Source organism: Hemicordylus capensis, chromosome 2, assembly GCF_027244095.1.
Source record: "Hemicordylus capensis ecotype Gifberg chromosome 2, rHemCap1.1.pri, whole genome shotgun sequence".
Classification (NCBI taxonomy): Eukaryota; Metazoa; Chordata; class Lepidosauria; order Squamata; family Cordylidae; genus Hemicordylus; species Hemicordylus capensis.
The window spans coordinates 101,567,272-101,580,619 of NC_069658.1; the positions used below are offsets into that span (position 1 = coordinate 101,567,272).

General features: G+C 47.1%; 1 protein-coding gene across 7 annotated transcripts in view; it reads right to left on the reverse strand.

Annotated features, from left to right (window-relative positions):
- CEP78 (centrosomal protein 78) overlaps positions 1-13,348 on the reverse strand; it is a 38,120-nt gene that overhangs the window by 12,154 nt on the left and 12,618 nt on the right. For all 7 annotated transcript variants that reach the window (XM_053302566.1, XM_053302568.1, XM_053302569.1 and 4 more), the window contains exons 7-9: positions 4,678-4,791; positions 3,324-3,388; positions 240-345 (exon numbers count right to left, since the gene is read on the reverse strand). In XM_053302566.1, coding sequence (XP_053158541.1) covers positions 240-345; positions 3,324-3,388; positions 4,678-4,791 — 285 coding nt within the window. The remainder of the gene's footprint in view (positions 1-239; positions 346-3,323; positions 3,389-4,677; positions 4,792-13,348) is intronic.

The following is a 13,348-nucleotide window of genomic DNA, read 5'->3' on the forward strand; positions in this document are numbered from 1 at the left end:
GATTGCTAGCACTACCTCCCTTATGCTAGTACAACTCTTAGTGCCACCCTCTATTTCCAAATTCATTTCAAAGTTGTGTTATCCTGCAAAGTTCTTAAACTAGAAAGGGAAGACATACTAGAAACCCTTCTTCAGTTTAAGCAGCACTTTGTTTTACTATCTCACTGTGTTTACAGTCTCATCTCTAAATAAATATGAGCACCTACAAGCTATCAACTCATACAAAAGGAAATAGTTACCAATACGAATTGTAGCTTTTCCTTTCCGGCCATTTCCTAAGACAACTGTTCTTTTTTTGGGTTTATTTTTAAAGTCCTTTGAAGATGGAGATGGAAGCCACTTGTACTGGAATGGAATTAAACACAAAACAGAGTATAGATATTTTGATTTAGCAATAAGCTATTCATTATGTACATTTAAGATACGATGTGTTTATTCAAAGTAATTCCAAAATTTGTGGTATTAACATTGCTAACATTTAAACAATAAGAAGTGTGCTAAAAACTTAATGGACATTTAAGTTCATTAAAAACAGGTTTGTTATTTACAATATCCACTATTCATCTATGGCCAATTACTGCCAAACTCAAATATTTGGAAGAATTAATGCAACAATGTTCTATACATTCTTTGGGAAATGGGGGATCTAAACTGATAGGATTTCACAGAAATGTGTCAGATATGAGAGATGCATCCATCCCAACTATCAAATGCCTCCTTGCTGGGAACGGGCAGAGCCAGTAATGAACCATTCAAGTGATTAACCTAACAGATTGTATGGTATTATAGGGAACTTCTTAGCTTTAAGTTATCATTTTTTTAGGTTTAAGTGTAAAGTGCAATGCTTTTGAGTCCCCCAGGACACAAGTCAAAGCACACCTTCCTATTTATTGTAATATATTAACAAAAGTCCTGAAGAATATCATTATGCAAGAAAAGGAACAGTAATGTTTTCAGAGTATGAACTGTGCATATACACAACAGCATACACATTTGTTTGAGGAGCAAATTCCTCTCTGACCTATGCTATGCAAATTGTTTCAGCTCCTCAGCCACTCATTTCTATCACTGCTAACAAAAAAAGTAGTCAATTGCCCCTTTGAGTTTGTTCCATGTTAAAATGTTAAGGTATATTCAGTAATCTAGTAAACTGAGATAGAATCCAGAGAAGATGGAGCTACTGTTGGTCAATATGAGAGCCAATTGGGATGAGGAGATTCAACAGGTCCTGGATGGTCCCCTTAAAAGAGCAAGTGCACATCTTGGGGGTATTGTTGGATCTGGCTCAGCTTTTGGATGCTCAGGTGGAGGTGGTGACTTCGGCTAGTGTGTCAGCTGTGTCCATTTCTTGAGAAGGGACATCTTGCTATGGTTACCCATCTTAGTCACATCATGGCTGGATTACTGTAATGTGCTTTACATGGGGTTGTCCTTGAAAAATATTTTGAAACTGCAGCTAGTGCAAAATGTGGCAGCTAGGGTCATGTCCAGAGTTGCCGGCAGGGACCATATCACTCCCATTCTGAAAGAGCCACACTGGCTGCCAATTTGTTTCCGGGTCCAATTCAGCGTCCTGGTTTTGACCTTTAAAGCCCTTAACTGTTTGGGCCCTAGAAATCCGAAGGACTGCCTGCTTCCAAAGGTTCTTGCCTGCCTGACAAATCATTGGAGGCAGCTTTGCTCCGATGAGGAAGACTCAGTTGTTGTGCACATGGGATAGAGCCTCCTCAGTCATTGCCCCCAGGCTTTGGAATGCTCTCCCAGTAAGTATCCGCTCCTCAGTCTCCATTACAGCTTTTAGAAGGCCAGTGAAAACATGACTTTTTACCCAGACTTTTATATAAGAATGCTATTTTTAGTTGCTGTGGCTCTATAGGTGTTCTGTTTTACTGTGTATTTTAAAAAACTTTTAAAATAGATTTGTATTTAATATTTGAATTCAATATTTGTATTTTTTTAATAGTGTAAGCCAGCTTGGGATTGTTTTTAATGAAAAGCAGTATACAAATCCAACAATAAATATTTATTTTACTTTCAGAATATTTTTGAGGTTAAGCCTCAAAGTGGTATAATAATCGATAAAAGCACAATGCAATAAAACCAGGATCGGAAAGCAACAAGAAAACTGTGTGTGATGGCAGAATTCCTCCAGGCATTCTTGGATGATACATAATTCCTCCGTCTAGTTTTCAACCAGGCTACTAGATGTCACCTGGAGAGGAGAGCTGGTCTTGTGGTAGCAAACATGACTTGTCCCCTTAGCTAAGCAGGGTCTGCCCTGGTTGCATATGAATGGGAGACTAGAAATGTGAGCACTGTAAGATATTCCCCTCAGGGGATGGAGCCGCTCTGGGAAGAGCAGAAGGTTCCAAGTTCCTCCCTGGCTTCTCCAAGATAGGGCTGAGAGAGATTCCTGTCTGCAACCTTGGAGAAGCCGCTGCCAGTCTGTGAAGACAATACTGAGCTAGATAGACCAATGATCTGATTCAGTATAAGGCAGCTTCCTATGTCCCTATGTCACACCTAATGGTGCAGCAGGGAAGTAACTTGCCTAGGGAGCAAGAGGTTGCTGGTTTGAATCCCCAATAGTATGTTTCCCAGACTATGGGAAACACCTATACTGGGCAGCAGTGATATAGGAAGATGCTGAAAGGCATCATCTCATACTGTGCAGGTGCAGCTACTTCCGGATAGTTCCAGTAAACAGGGGCAATGGGGTGGCAGGGAGGTATGCTGCGGCCCCGAGGAACTTTAGAAAACCAGAGCGCCAGCAGGGGAAGAGCGGCAGGAAGAGTAAGTGCACCCTCCCCCACCCTTAAAGCAGCAGCACCACCACCACCACCCGCCGCCTTCAAACTGGCCGCCATTCAAACTGTTTCGGAGGCCCATAAAGGGCCTCTGAACCAGTCCTGTGCACATCCCTAGTGATCAGTGTTCTGTTTAATGGGGATTCCCAGATGTTGTTGACTACAACTGCCAGAATCCCCAGCTGCAATGGCTTTTGCTTTGGGACTATGAGAGTTGTAGTCAACATCTGGGAATCCCTGTTAGAGGGAACACTGATCCCTACTAGAAGTTTTAGGTAGCACCCACAGCAAGCAGTTCTGTTCCATACAGGACAACTGTGGATGCTACTTATTTTAAAATTCTCATTCTTTTTTGTTTTTACTGAAGTGTCTTCTTACACGAGTTCCATTGACCAAAATATTATCAGAACTTTATGTGACTCAAGTAGTGAGAAAAGACTGAGGCATTACTTTTAGTTATTTACTATTTATGGATTATCTCACATTAACCACTAAAAAACTATGTCTAGAATATACCTCCAGTTTAGCTCCATCTGCATTCATGAGAACCTTTTCAATTATTTTCTTCATTAAAGCATGATCTACAAAAAAAATTAAGAGGTTGATATTTGTATGATGTATTTAAAAGAATCCAACCCATGCTACTCACCCAACTGCTCCTTCCCTCATATCTACCATTAAAGAAGCTGCTTAACACTACAACCATCGCTCACGCATGCAGCCACCATGGCTCAGCCCAGTATCTAGCACAGAGCCAGGCCACAGGGTCTAAATTTAAAGTTTCTTTCCCCCTAGAATTAGAGAACTACTGACTCATTCTGGTAGCGAAGAAAGAACCAGAGCCAGCCATTCGTTGACCTTGTGCCAGAATCACAACATGGAAAAAGCAGACACTGCTTGTTTCCCCTCTTCACACTGTTAATGACTGCTTCAGCTTATGTTAGGGATACACATGGGTATTACTGCCTGTAGCATGAACCTGTGCTAAACGAATGCCATCAGAGACAAGGACCCAACCCATGCTGCAGTTTCAATTAGCTCCTACAAGCCCAGCAATGAGAGCTGGCCCTTAGTACCTAAAGGCAGGCCCTGGAGCAGTCTGAGCTCATTGTGCTGACGAGGTGGGTTTTGAAGCCAGTACTGCCTAGGCTAGTGACAGGCAACTAGTGACCAAGGGCTGAATGCAGTCCTCACAGGCTTAGCATCGGGTCTCCAGAATAGCCATCTACTTCAAGGACCTCTCTTATAAATCCCTTCAACTAAACTACTTTCTTCTAAACAAACAAAAGGTTTCCATGTTTCCCCTTATGTATATCTGCTATTCACTCTCTTCTGCCTGCTTCTTGGCTAGTGCATTGGAGTCAGAAGCAGATATGGTTAAGGAAAGTATCAGTCAATCAATCTTTATTCGGTCCATTGACCAGCAAAGGAAAGTAGCAGAACAGTTGCTGCTATTGTTGAGGAGAGAAGATTAAAGAGCACTTTATATAGAACATTTGTGGAAATAAATCAGTGAGTGGACCCAGTGCAGCAGACTCTTCAGCCCTTGCTCAGTTCAGAATATGGCCCTATTAAATGTTAGAAACCCAGGTGGAAATCTAACTTAGTAAGGGAGCACCAGCGTAACATATTACATTATCTCACCCTTCTTCCAAGGAATTCAAGGCAGTGTACATGGTTTCCCTTGCCTTCCCTGATTTTGTCTTCACAACAGGCTCAAGGTCACACAAAGAGTTTCATGACTGAGTGGGGATTTGAAGCTGGGTCTCTTAAGTCCTTGTCTGACACTCAAAATACTACATCAGTCTCTCTCTCTCTCTCTCTCTCTCAGCCCCCCCACCCTTCACCATCCTGAAGAACATACACATACCTACTAATGGATTTTTTCTGATGTCCAGCACCACTAGCGTTGTATTAGTCTTAAAAGCATCCAAGAATGATTTTGCTCCCTCATTGGTAATTCCACATTGCTGCATATCAAGTGCTAAAATATTAAACAGCATTAACATTAATAAACGGCATGATCTATAAGTATTTAAACACAGCCATAATGTAATTGTCTGCCTGAACTACAGAGAATGTACTCTGCTGTCTGCACCTGTAATCATTAAAACCCTAGAAAGAAAAAACAGGTTGCTTACCTGTAACAGGTGATCTGGTAGTGATCCGTTGAGTCCATAAGTGAATGGGTTCTGCGCCTGCGCAGGCACCTCTCGGGCCGACTAGGTAGCTCCTCGCGACGCCCAACCGCCTTTCTGCACGTGCTCCTGCATTCCATCTATATAGTGCGGTTGGGCGTCTTCCGTTAGTTTTCTGTGCAGACCGCCTTGTATGCGCAATCTGCCAATTGATGAATCTACTTCTGCAGTGGGGATGGCTTCTGGGCGGGTCTTATGGACTCAACGGATCACTACCAGATCACCTGTTACAGGTAAGCAACCTGTTTATCTGGATCGTGATCCGTTGAGCCCATAAGTGAATGGGTGATTAGTTAGCTGACCCTCCGTGGTGGTGGGTGCAGAAGAATGCCCTCTAAGGCAACACCCTTTTTAACACACTTCGCCCATATTCCGCCTGTCGCGCCATGCGCAGGTCCACTGCATAATGTTTTATAAACGGCTGTTGCGATGACCATGTTGCAGCAATACAGATGTCATCCATCTTAATCCCTGACAGATGAGCTGCCGAGGTTGAGTAGGCTCTAGTAGAATGAGCCCTTATAGTTTTTGGCGGCGTTACATTCTGCAGTCTATAAGCCAACAAGATTAGCTCCACTAGCCAATGGGCAATACGTTGCCGAGACACCGGCCTCCCCTTGTTCCTGCCTTTATAGGCCACAAACAGTTTATTTGACTTTCTGTGCTCCTTAGTCCCCTTCAAATAATATAGCAGTGTACGACGCACGTCCAGAGCATGCAGTGCCTTCTCCAAAGGAGACTGAGGATCTTTAAAAAAGGTTGGCAAGACTATTTCTTGATTCAGATGGAACCCTGTTATCACCTTTGGACGAAAGTTAGGGTCCAGCCTCATCACCACCTTATGTGGGTAGAATTGTGTGTAAGGTTTGTCCGCCCTTAGCGCTGACAATTCCCCCACTCTTTTCGCTGTAGTTATTGCGATCAAAAATGCAGTTTTTAGCGTTAATAACCGCAAACTAGCCTCATGTAATGGTTCAAAGGGTTTCTCCGTTAATGCAGAAAGCACCAAAGACAGACTCCATTGCTCCAAAGGTCTCTTAAGTGGAGGATAGAGATTATTCAGCCCTTTCATGAACCTTTTACACTCGGGGTGAGTAAATACTGTCTTTCCATCCCACCCCGGAAGTCTCGAGGATAGAGCAGCCAGATGCAGTTTCAATGATACATTTGCTAGGCCCTTCACTTTCAGGCTAGTTAAATAAAGCAGCACCTGGCGCACAGACGCCGTCCGTGCTTTGAATCCACTCGCCTTAGCATATGCTTTAAATCGTTTCCACTTACAGAAGTAGCTACGCCTAGTAGACCTGCGTCTGCTATTTAACAGAATTTTGTTTAAAAGTTTATTCTCCACACTGTTAGTTTTAGGGTCTCTATCTCTGGGTGCAGTACCCTGCCCCCTGCCATCTGCAGGAGATCTGACATTGGTGGTAGACGGTAATGCTGCCCTCTGCACAGGCGAAGCAGCAGGGCAAACCACGGCTGACGTGGCCACCACGGGGCCACCAGTATGCAGTCTGCCTTGTCCCTTAGGATCTGTGCCAACACCCGATTTAGGAGAGGCAACGGCGGGAACAGGTAAAGGAGCCCTTTGCTCCACTCGTACTGAAATGCATCTCCCAGAGACCCCACACCTATTCCCGCACGAGAACAGTATCTCTTGCACTTTTTGTTCCCCTCCGTGGCAAATACATCCACCGCAGGGGTGCCCCAACGATCGAAAATCTGTCTGATACAATCTCCCTTGACCTCCCACTCGTGTCTCTGGTTGTTCAGAGTGCTCCGACTGAGAGCATCCGCCAGGTGGTTGTCCACCCCTCTGATGTGAATCGCCACTGGATATATGGCATGGGCGATGCACCAGTCCCACAACTTCATCGACAAGGTGCAGAGTCTTGGAGAAACTGTCCCTCCCTGTCTGTTTAGATAAGCTATAGCTGTAGTATTGTCCATCTGGATCTGTACCACAGATCCCCTTAGTTGTGGTTCGAAAGCTCTTAACGCCAAAAATGCAGCCATTAGCTCCAGATAATTGATATGGTATTCTGCCTGATGAGGCGTCCATTGACCCTGAATGCAATCTCGGGCGCAATGCGCACCCCACCCTTGTAGGGATGCGTCCGTTGTGATCCACACTTTCGGAAGCAGAGGTCTGAACGGTACTCCTTGTAAGAGATTTACTCCCTTCATCCACCACTGCAAGGAAGCTTGTACACCCCTGGGAAGGTGCAACAGCATGTTCTGGCTGTCCACATTGAGACGGAAGTGGTTCAAGAACCACCGTTGAAGGGGTCTCATCCGTAGTCTCGTGTAACGAACCGTTGTGTTGCACGAAGCCATCATGCCTAAAAGCCTCTGGATCACCCTTGCTCTCTGGTCCGGTTGGTTGTGGAATCGAGTTGCCAACGCGATGATCTGAATGCATCTCTCCATCGGCAAGAATGCCCTTCGTTGCTCTAAATCGAGGATGGCACCTATGAAACTGAGTTTCTTTCTTGGGGTCAAGTTGGACTTTTTCCAGTTCACATTTACCCCCAATTCCTGGAGAAGATGTAGCATCGTTTGAATTTGAGTCTCCAACAGTTTTCTGTCCTTGCTCACCAGGAGCCAGTCGTCCAAATACGGGTAGACCACTAGGCCCTGAGTGCGAAGGAATGCAACTATCACTGCCACCACCTTGGTAAAGACTCTTGGAGCTGTTGATAGTCCGAAAGGGAGGACAGTATATTGGTAAATCGTAGTCCCCACCGTAAAGCGTAGATACTTTCGGTGATTTTCCTGGATGCCCACATGGAAGTAAGCGTCTTTCAGGTCTAACGTTGCCGCCCACTCTTCCTGCTCCAGAAAGGGTAGAATCTCCTGCAACGTCGTCATTCTGAACTTCCGGGCCCAGACAAAATCGTTGAGGTCTCTCAAATCCATGATTGCCCGTATCCCCCCATCCCGCTTGGGTATCTGAAAATAGCGGGAGTAGAATCCGGACAACCTCTTCGCCCACTGCACTGTCACAATTGCCCTCTTTTCCAATAACACCTTTATCTCTTCTTCCAACACTGGTGTTGATCTCGTGAAACGGAGCCCTGAGAACGGGGGTAGAGCTGTGAACTCTATTGCATAACCCGTCTCCACAATCCTCAGAACCCACTGATCTGATGTTATGTTGTGCCATGCCATAGCATGGCTTGCCAGTCTGATGTCTGAGCTGACAACTACAGGGCCGATGGTAGTGGTCCTGGCAATTGTGTCTAAGTGTAGTGGGCTGACATTGCAATCAAAACGACTGCTTTGCAGCCTCCTTGTTGTTATGACGATTATTTTGGCTTTTGTTTCTATTGCTGCCGTTGTTGTTGTTGTTCCGGAAGCCTCTAGATCTCTGGTAGGGCTTGTTCTGTCTCCTGAAGCCTCCCCTATCTGGGTAACGATATGGCCTTTGTCTATTGGGATTGTATGCTCTGGAGCCAGTTGTTGAAGTGGATACCATGAAAGTTTTTGCTGTAAATTTAGATTTTTTTAGTGTTTCCATGGTAGCGTCTGTACTCTCATGGAAAAGACCCTTTCCATCAAAAGCCAGATTCTCAACCCTGTCTTTCATGTCTGGCTGGAGAGATGTTGCCCGTAGCCAGGCATAGCGACGCATGGTGACTGCTGTCACCATGGCTCTGGATTCAGTTTCAGCTAAGTGTTTGAAAGTACTAAGCTGCTGTTTTGTTACTGCGGTCGTCCTTTCGTATACCTCATGGAGTCTAGTTTGCAGCTCCTCCGCGGACATGGAGGTCGAATCATGGAGTAAATTGTCCCATAGGAGGTGAGTGTACCTCGCCATACACGCTGCGTAATTTGCAATTCTGATAGCTAGACTTGAAGTAGCATACAGCCTGCGGCCTAACACATCAATTTTCCTGCCCTCTTTATCCCCAGGAGTCGTGTGTCGACGGCCGCCCTTGGATGAAGATGCACAATCCACCACAATGGAGTTAGGATCCGGGTGTTCCAGCAGGTAAGTGTCCTCTCCATCACATATCCGATACAAATTTTCAATGCGCTTCGAAGTTGGATTCACTGAATGCACTGTCTCCCACGCTGATTTTGCTGCCTTTGATATAGTCGGTATCATAGGTAAAGATACTGGATGCGAAGCCTTTGACTGGAAAATCATGTTGTAAACAGGGTCGGTAGACTCAGTATCTGGCAGCTGCAGATTTAACCCCAAAGCCTCTGCCATCTCTCTAATCATTACATGGTACGCTTTGAGTTCTTCAGTTGGGGATTTCGAAAGGCGAGGTGGCACTTCAGGTGGAAGCTCTGTCTGTCCACTGCCTCGATCAGAATCCGTATCCTCAGTACCATAGTCCTGATGCACTGACCCAGGAGAAGATTCTCTGGACGATGGGCTCTGTGGTGGCGGAGTGCTCTTTCTCTTCCGCTTCCCACTTGGTTTCTCCCTGTGGGCAGTGGCTGCAGGTGGATGACTCTCTACCCGAGGTTGTGGGTCGGGTTGTTGCGCCTTCCACCTTAAATATTCCGCGTAATCATGCGGGAGTGTGTGTCTGAACCCACACGTATGCGAGGGTTGAGTTGTTCGATGGCGTATGCTGTCATCCAAATACCCAGGCAACGGTGGTACCACAGCCAAGGGTGACTGGATCAAAGGTTCTGCTGCCACTCTTGGGGAAAGCGATGGAGTCCTTGGATGGGGGAGCGCCGGCTCCAACTCCACTTCCTCTTCCCCTTCCTCCTCCTCCTCATCCAACCCTGCACTCACAAACCCTTGGAATGTGGATTCTGCAGGGGTGTTTGGATCCGATGCCATCAGGCTCCTGAGTGCCGAAGTCGCACTTCTATCAGAGCGGTGGCTTCCCTGGTTCCGTGGAGTCGAGGGAGACTGTTGAGGAGTGTGTGCAGGGGAGAGGGAGACGCGGTGTACAGTCTCTCTCGGCACCGAAGAGTCACGGTTGCTCTTCGCCTTCGATGTCGATGTCGAGCTCGATGTCGAAATGACCCCGGTGTGCTCACTCCTCGATGTCGAGGGCTTCGGCGCCGAGGGTGATGGTACCGATGATTTGTCTTTTCGTTCCTTTCTCGATGTCGAGGTCGACGTCGAGGCTCTCGGTGTCGAGACCGGGCTTGAAGTTCGATGCTCTGTATTCCACTCGCCCTCCGATCCCTGCACCGAGGAAGGTGATGGGGTTTTCAGCCTACGTCCAGTCTTCTCACCTTCATGCCCGACGCTTTCCTCTCGTCGATGCCTTTTTTCCTTCCGCTTGTGCTCCTTCGAGGAGACTTCCAAAGGTCTCTTGAAAGCTTTATCAGACACGGTTTTAGACTGTACTGCGACAGCTCCGTGACTCCCCGCACCCGATACCGCAGCCGATGTCGATGCCATAGTCGATGTCGACGGATCCACAGGGCGCGGGGTCGGCGGGCGGAGTGCGTCTTCATAAAGCGCGGCTCTAAGGCGCAACGCCCGATTTGTTCTCGTTTGTTTCGAGAATGCACAGCAAATTTTACAAGCTGCCGTGTTGTGCTCCTCACCGAGACACAACAAGCAGGCATCATGATGGTCGGTGGATGGCAACTTTGCCCGACACCTCCCACAACGCTTAAACGTTGTTTTATTCTCCATTTTTCGTAAGCAGTTCGTCTGTAAGCAATCCGAACTGTAGTTCGTCAACACCGTCCGTGAAGCAATTTGCAAAATTCAACAACAATCCAAGTAAAGCCAAAGAATCAGTCCGATCTGTCGTCTAAATTAGTCCGTTAAACAAGTTTCCAATTCCGTTTAGCAGTCCAGGTAAAGCCAGATAAATCAGTCCAATCTGTCTTCTAACTTAGTCCGACAAGCCAAATATCCAATTCCGTTTATCCTGTCCAATATTCAAAACCAATTTTCAAGCCGTATAAGTAAAGTTTGTTATTTCTGTCTACCGAGAAGCCCACACGAGGTCTGAACGCTGTGGCGGTCAAACAGAAACTAACGGAAGACGCCCAACCGCACTATATAGATGGAATGCAGGAGCACGTGCAGAAAGGCGGTTGGGCGTCGCGAGGAGCTACCTAGTCGGCCCGAGAGGTGCCTGCGCAGGCGCAGAACCCATTCACTTATGGGCTCAACGGATCACGATCCAGATTATTAAGTTTTCAGCACCAATTTTACACATTTTACCATTAAAACTGTCAATTACTGGTCAGTTTCACACTCACTGCACTTACCAAGCTCATGCATTGTTTTGCACGTGTGTGCAGACTCACATACCACCGACCCACAAGCAGCTGCTTTATCACAACTATTCAGTGCTACTCCAAGGAGCAAGCTACTATTGTCATAGTGGGAGAAGATGAACAGTCCATCATTCTGCCAAGACCCTCTTTATTCAGGCCTTCTCTACATTTCTTATAAAATGGTCCTTGACTATCTTAAAACCAGAGGTGATGAGGCAAAAGCAGAGGGTGGGGGATGAGGAGCAATGTTGGGCTAGTCATTCAGATTGGTTTAGATCTTCATGTTCTGGATAGGGTTATACTCCCCCAAGAACAGGTACAGAGTCTGGAGTACTTCTGGACCCTGTCGTAAATCTGTTGGCACTGCTGACCTGACAGGATTTACAATCCCTCCAGCTCCACTTCTGTGAGTCAAGATCGAAATTCTGTAGATAAGAATAGCAGCTTAGCTGCACAGATGAAAGCGAAGAATGACTGTCAGAGATAAAGTAGTATAAACAAAATAAAGAGTTCCTTGAAACTAAACTAGGTACCCCCCTCTATGATATCTCAGCAATAACTGAAACCAAAGGAGCAAGGAAGGAACAGAACAAGGACAGGCTGAAACAATAAAGGGTGAACAATTCTAAGTACGAGGAACACTGTCTGCGGAAGGCAACGTTGCTGACAGTACCGTCTCAGGAACAGCGTCCGCTTGATATAGGGCTCGAGATAACCGGCAGCCAATCAGGCTTTCCTGACTCAGTATTTCTATTTCCTCTCCTGTGAGATCTTGCGCCTGCGTGTCTCCCACTGAGCCTCTCTCTTGAGATGTCTTCTTAACACAGATGAAATTCCAGCTTCCTCCTGATCAGTCTTCTCAGCCCTCATCTCTGCCAGCTGTTCAGATTCCCCTGTCTGCTGCCACCTCACCTCAGCTCTAGCCACATCCAAGTAGTATTTGGGTTGGGCAGGGTGGAGTTGTGCTCCCAACCCTTGAGACAGGAACGGGGGCCGCCATTTTGGCTCCCTCAGCATGTGTCTTGGGCCAGCCAATGGGAGTGGGGGAGCAGCTGCTTAAGTGGCCAACTCCCTTTGCATCTCCCTTAGTCACTCTGGGGGCAAAGTACCCATCCTGCAGCATCCCATTTCAGTTAGGGTTATCTGGTCACCTTTTGGGCCTAGTAGGAAATTTTTTAGTCACACCTGATTGACTTTGGTGAGGCCTTTTTTCACCTACTTCTAGGGATGTGCATCAGTCCGGACCAGCACCGAGGGGGGGTGTACCTTTAAGGGCGGGGGGTAGAACTTACCCCTCCCACCGCTCTTCCCCCTCCAGCACTGCAGTTTAAAACGAAGTTTTTGGGGCGGCAGCGTTCCTCACTGCCGCCCCTGCCCCCGTCGTTACCCAGAAGTCTCCGTAAGAGCAGCACGCATGCGTGAGGAACGCTGCCACTCCAAAAACTTCGCTTTAAACTGCAGCGCCGGAGGGGGAAGAGCGGCGGGAGGGGTAAGTTCTACCCCCCCGCCCTTAAAGGTAGACCCCCCTCGGTACCGGACCGGTCCAGCTCCGAACCGGTTCGGAGGCCTCCAACATGGCCTCCGAACCGGTTCATGCACATCCCCACCTACTTCTCACTGACTCTATTTGTAGGGTTTTCATTGATGAATATTTGGTCACTTTGCAGGTGAATGCACTGGAGTAGGTTGTCTTGTTTGGTGTCTGACTGGAGGACCATTTAAGGTGAGTAGGCAAGCTGAGGAACAGCCCTTGCAGGTTTTGCGGCCCTTAGGCTGGGATCTGCCCCTACTCAGAGGCCGGATGGCACCCACCACTCAAGAGTTTTGCAGACTGGGTGGGGTGGGGGCTGGCTAGCCTACCCTCAGTGGGAGTCCACTGAGAACCCAGTCCTTCACCCTGTGGTGGGCAGTCCTCCTCATGAGGCTGACCCACAGAGGGGGCACCCACACTCTAATTGTAATTCCTCATTGCAGGTTGTTATAATTTAATTAATAGAAGTGGCCCTAGTTCATTCAGTCACACGTGTCTTGTCATTATTGGGCCTGGGTGTGCAAACCACCTTAAAAAAGTGGTGCACATGCTGGTAACATCCAGGCTTGACTGCTGCAATGCACTGTCCATTGGGC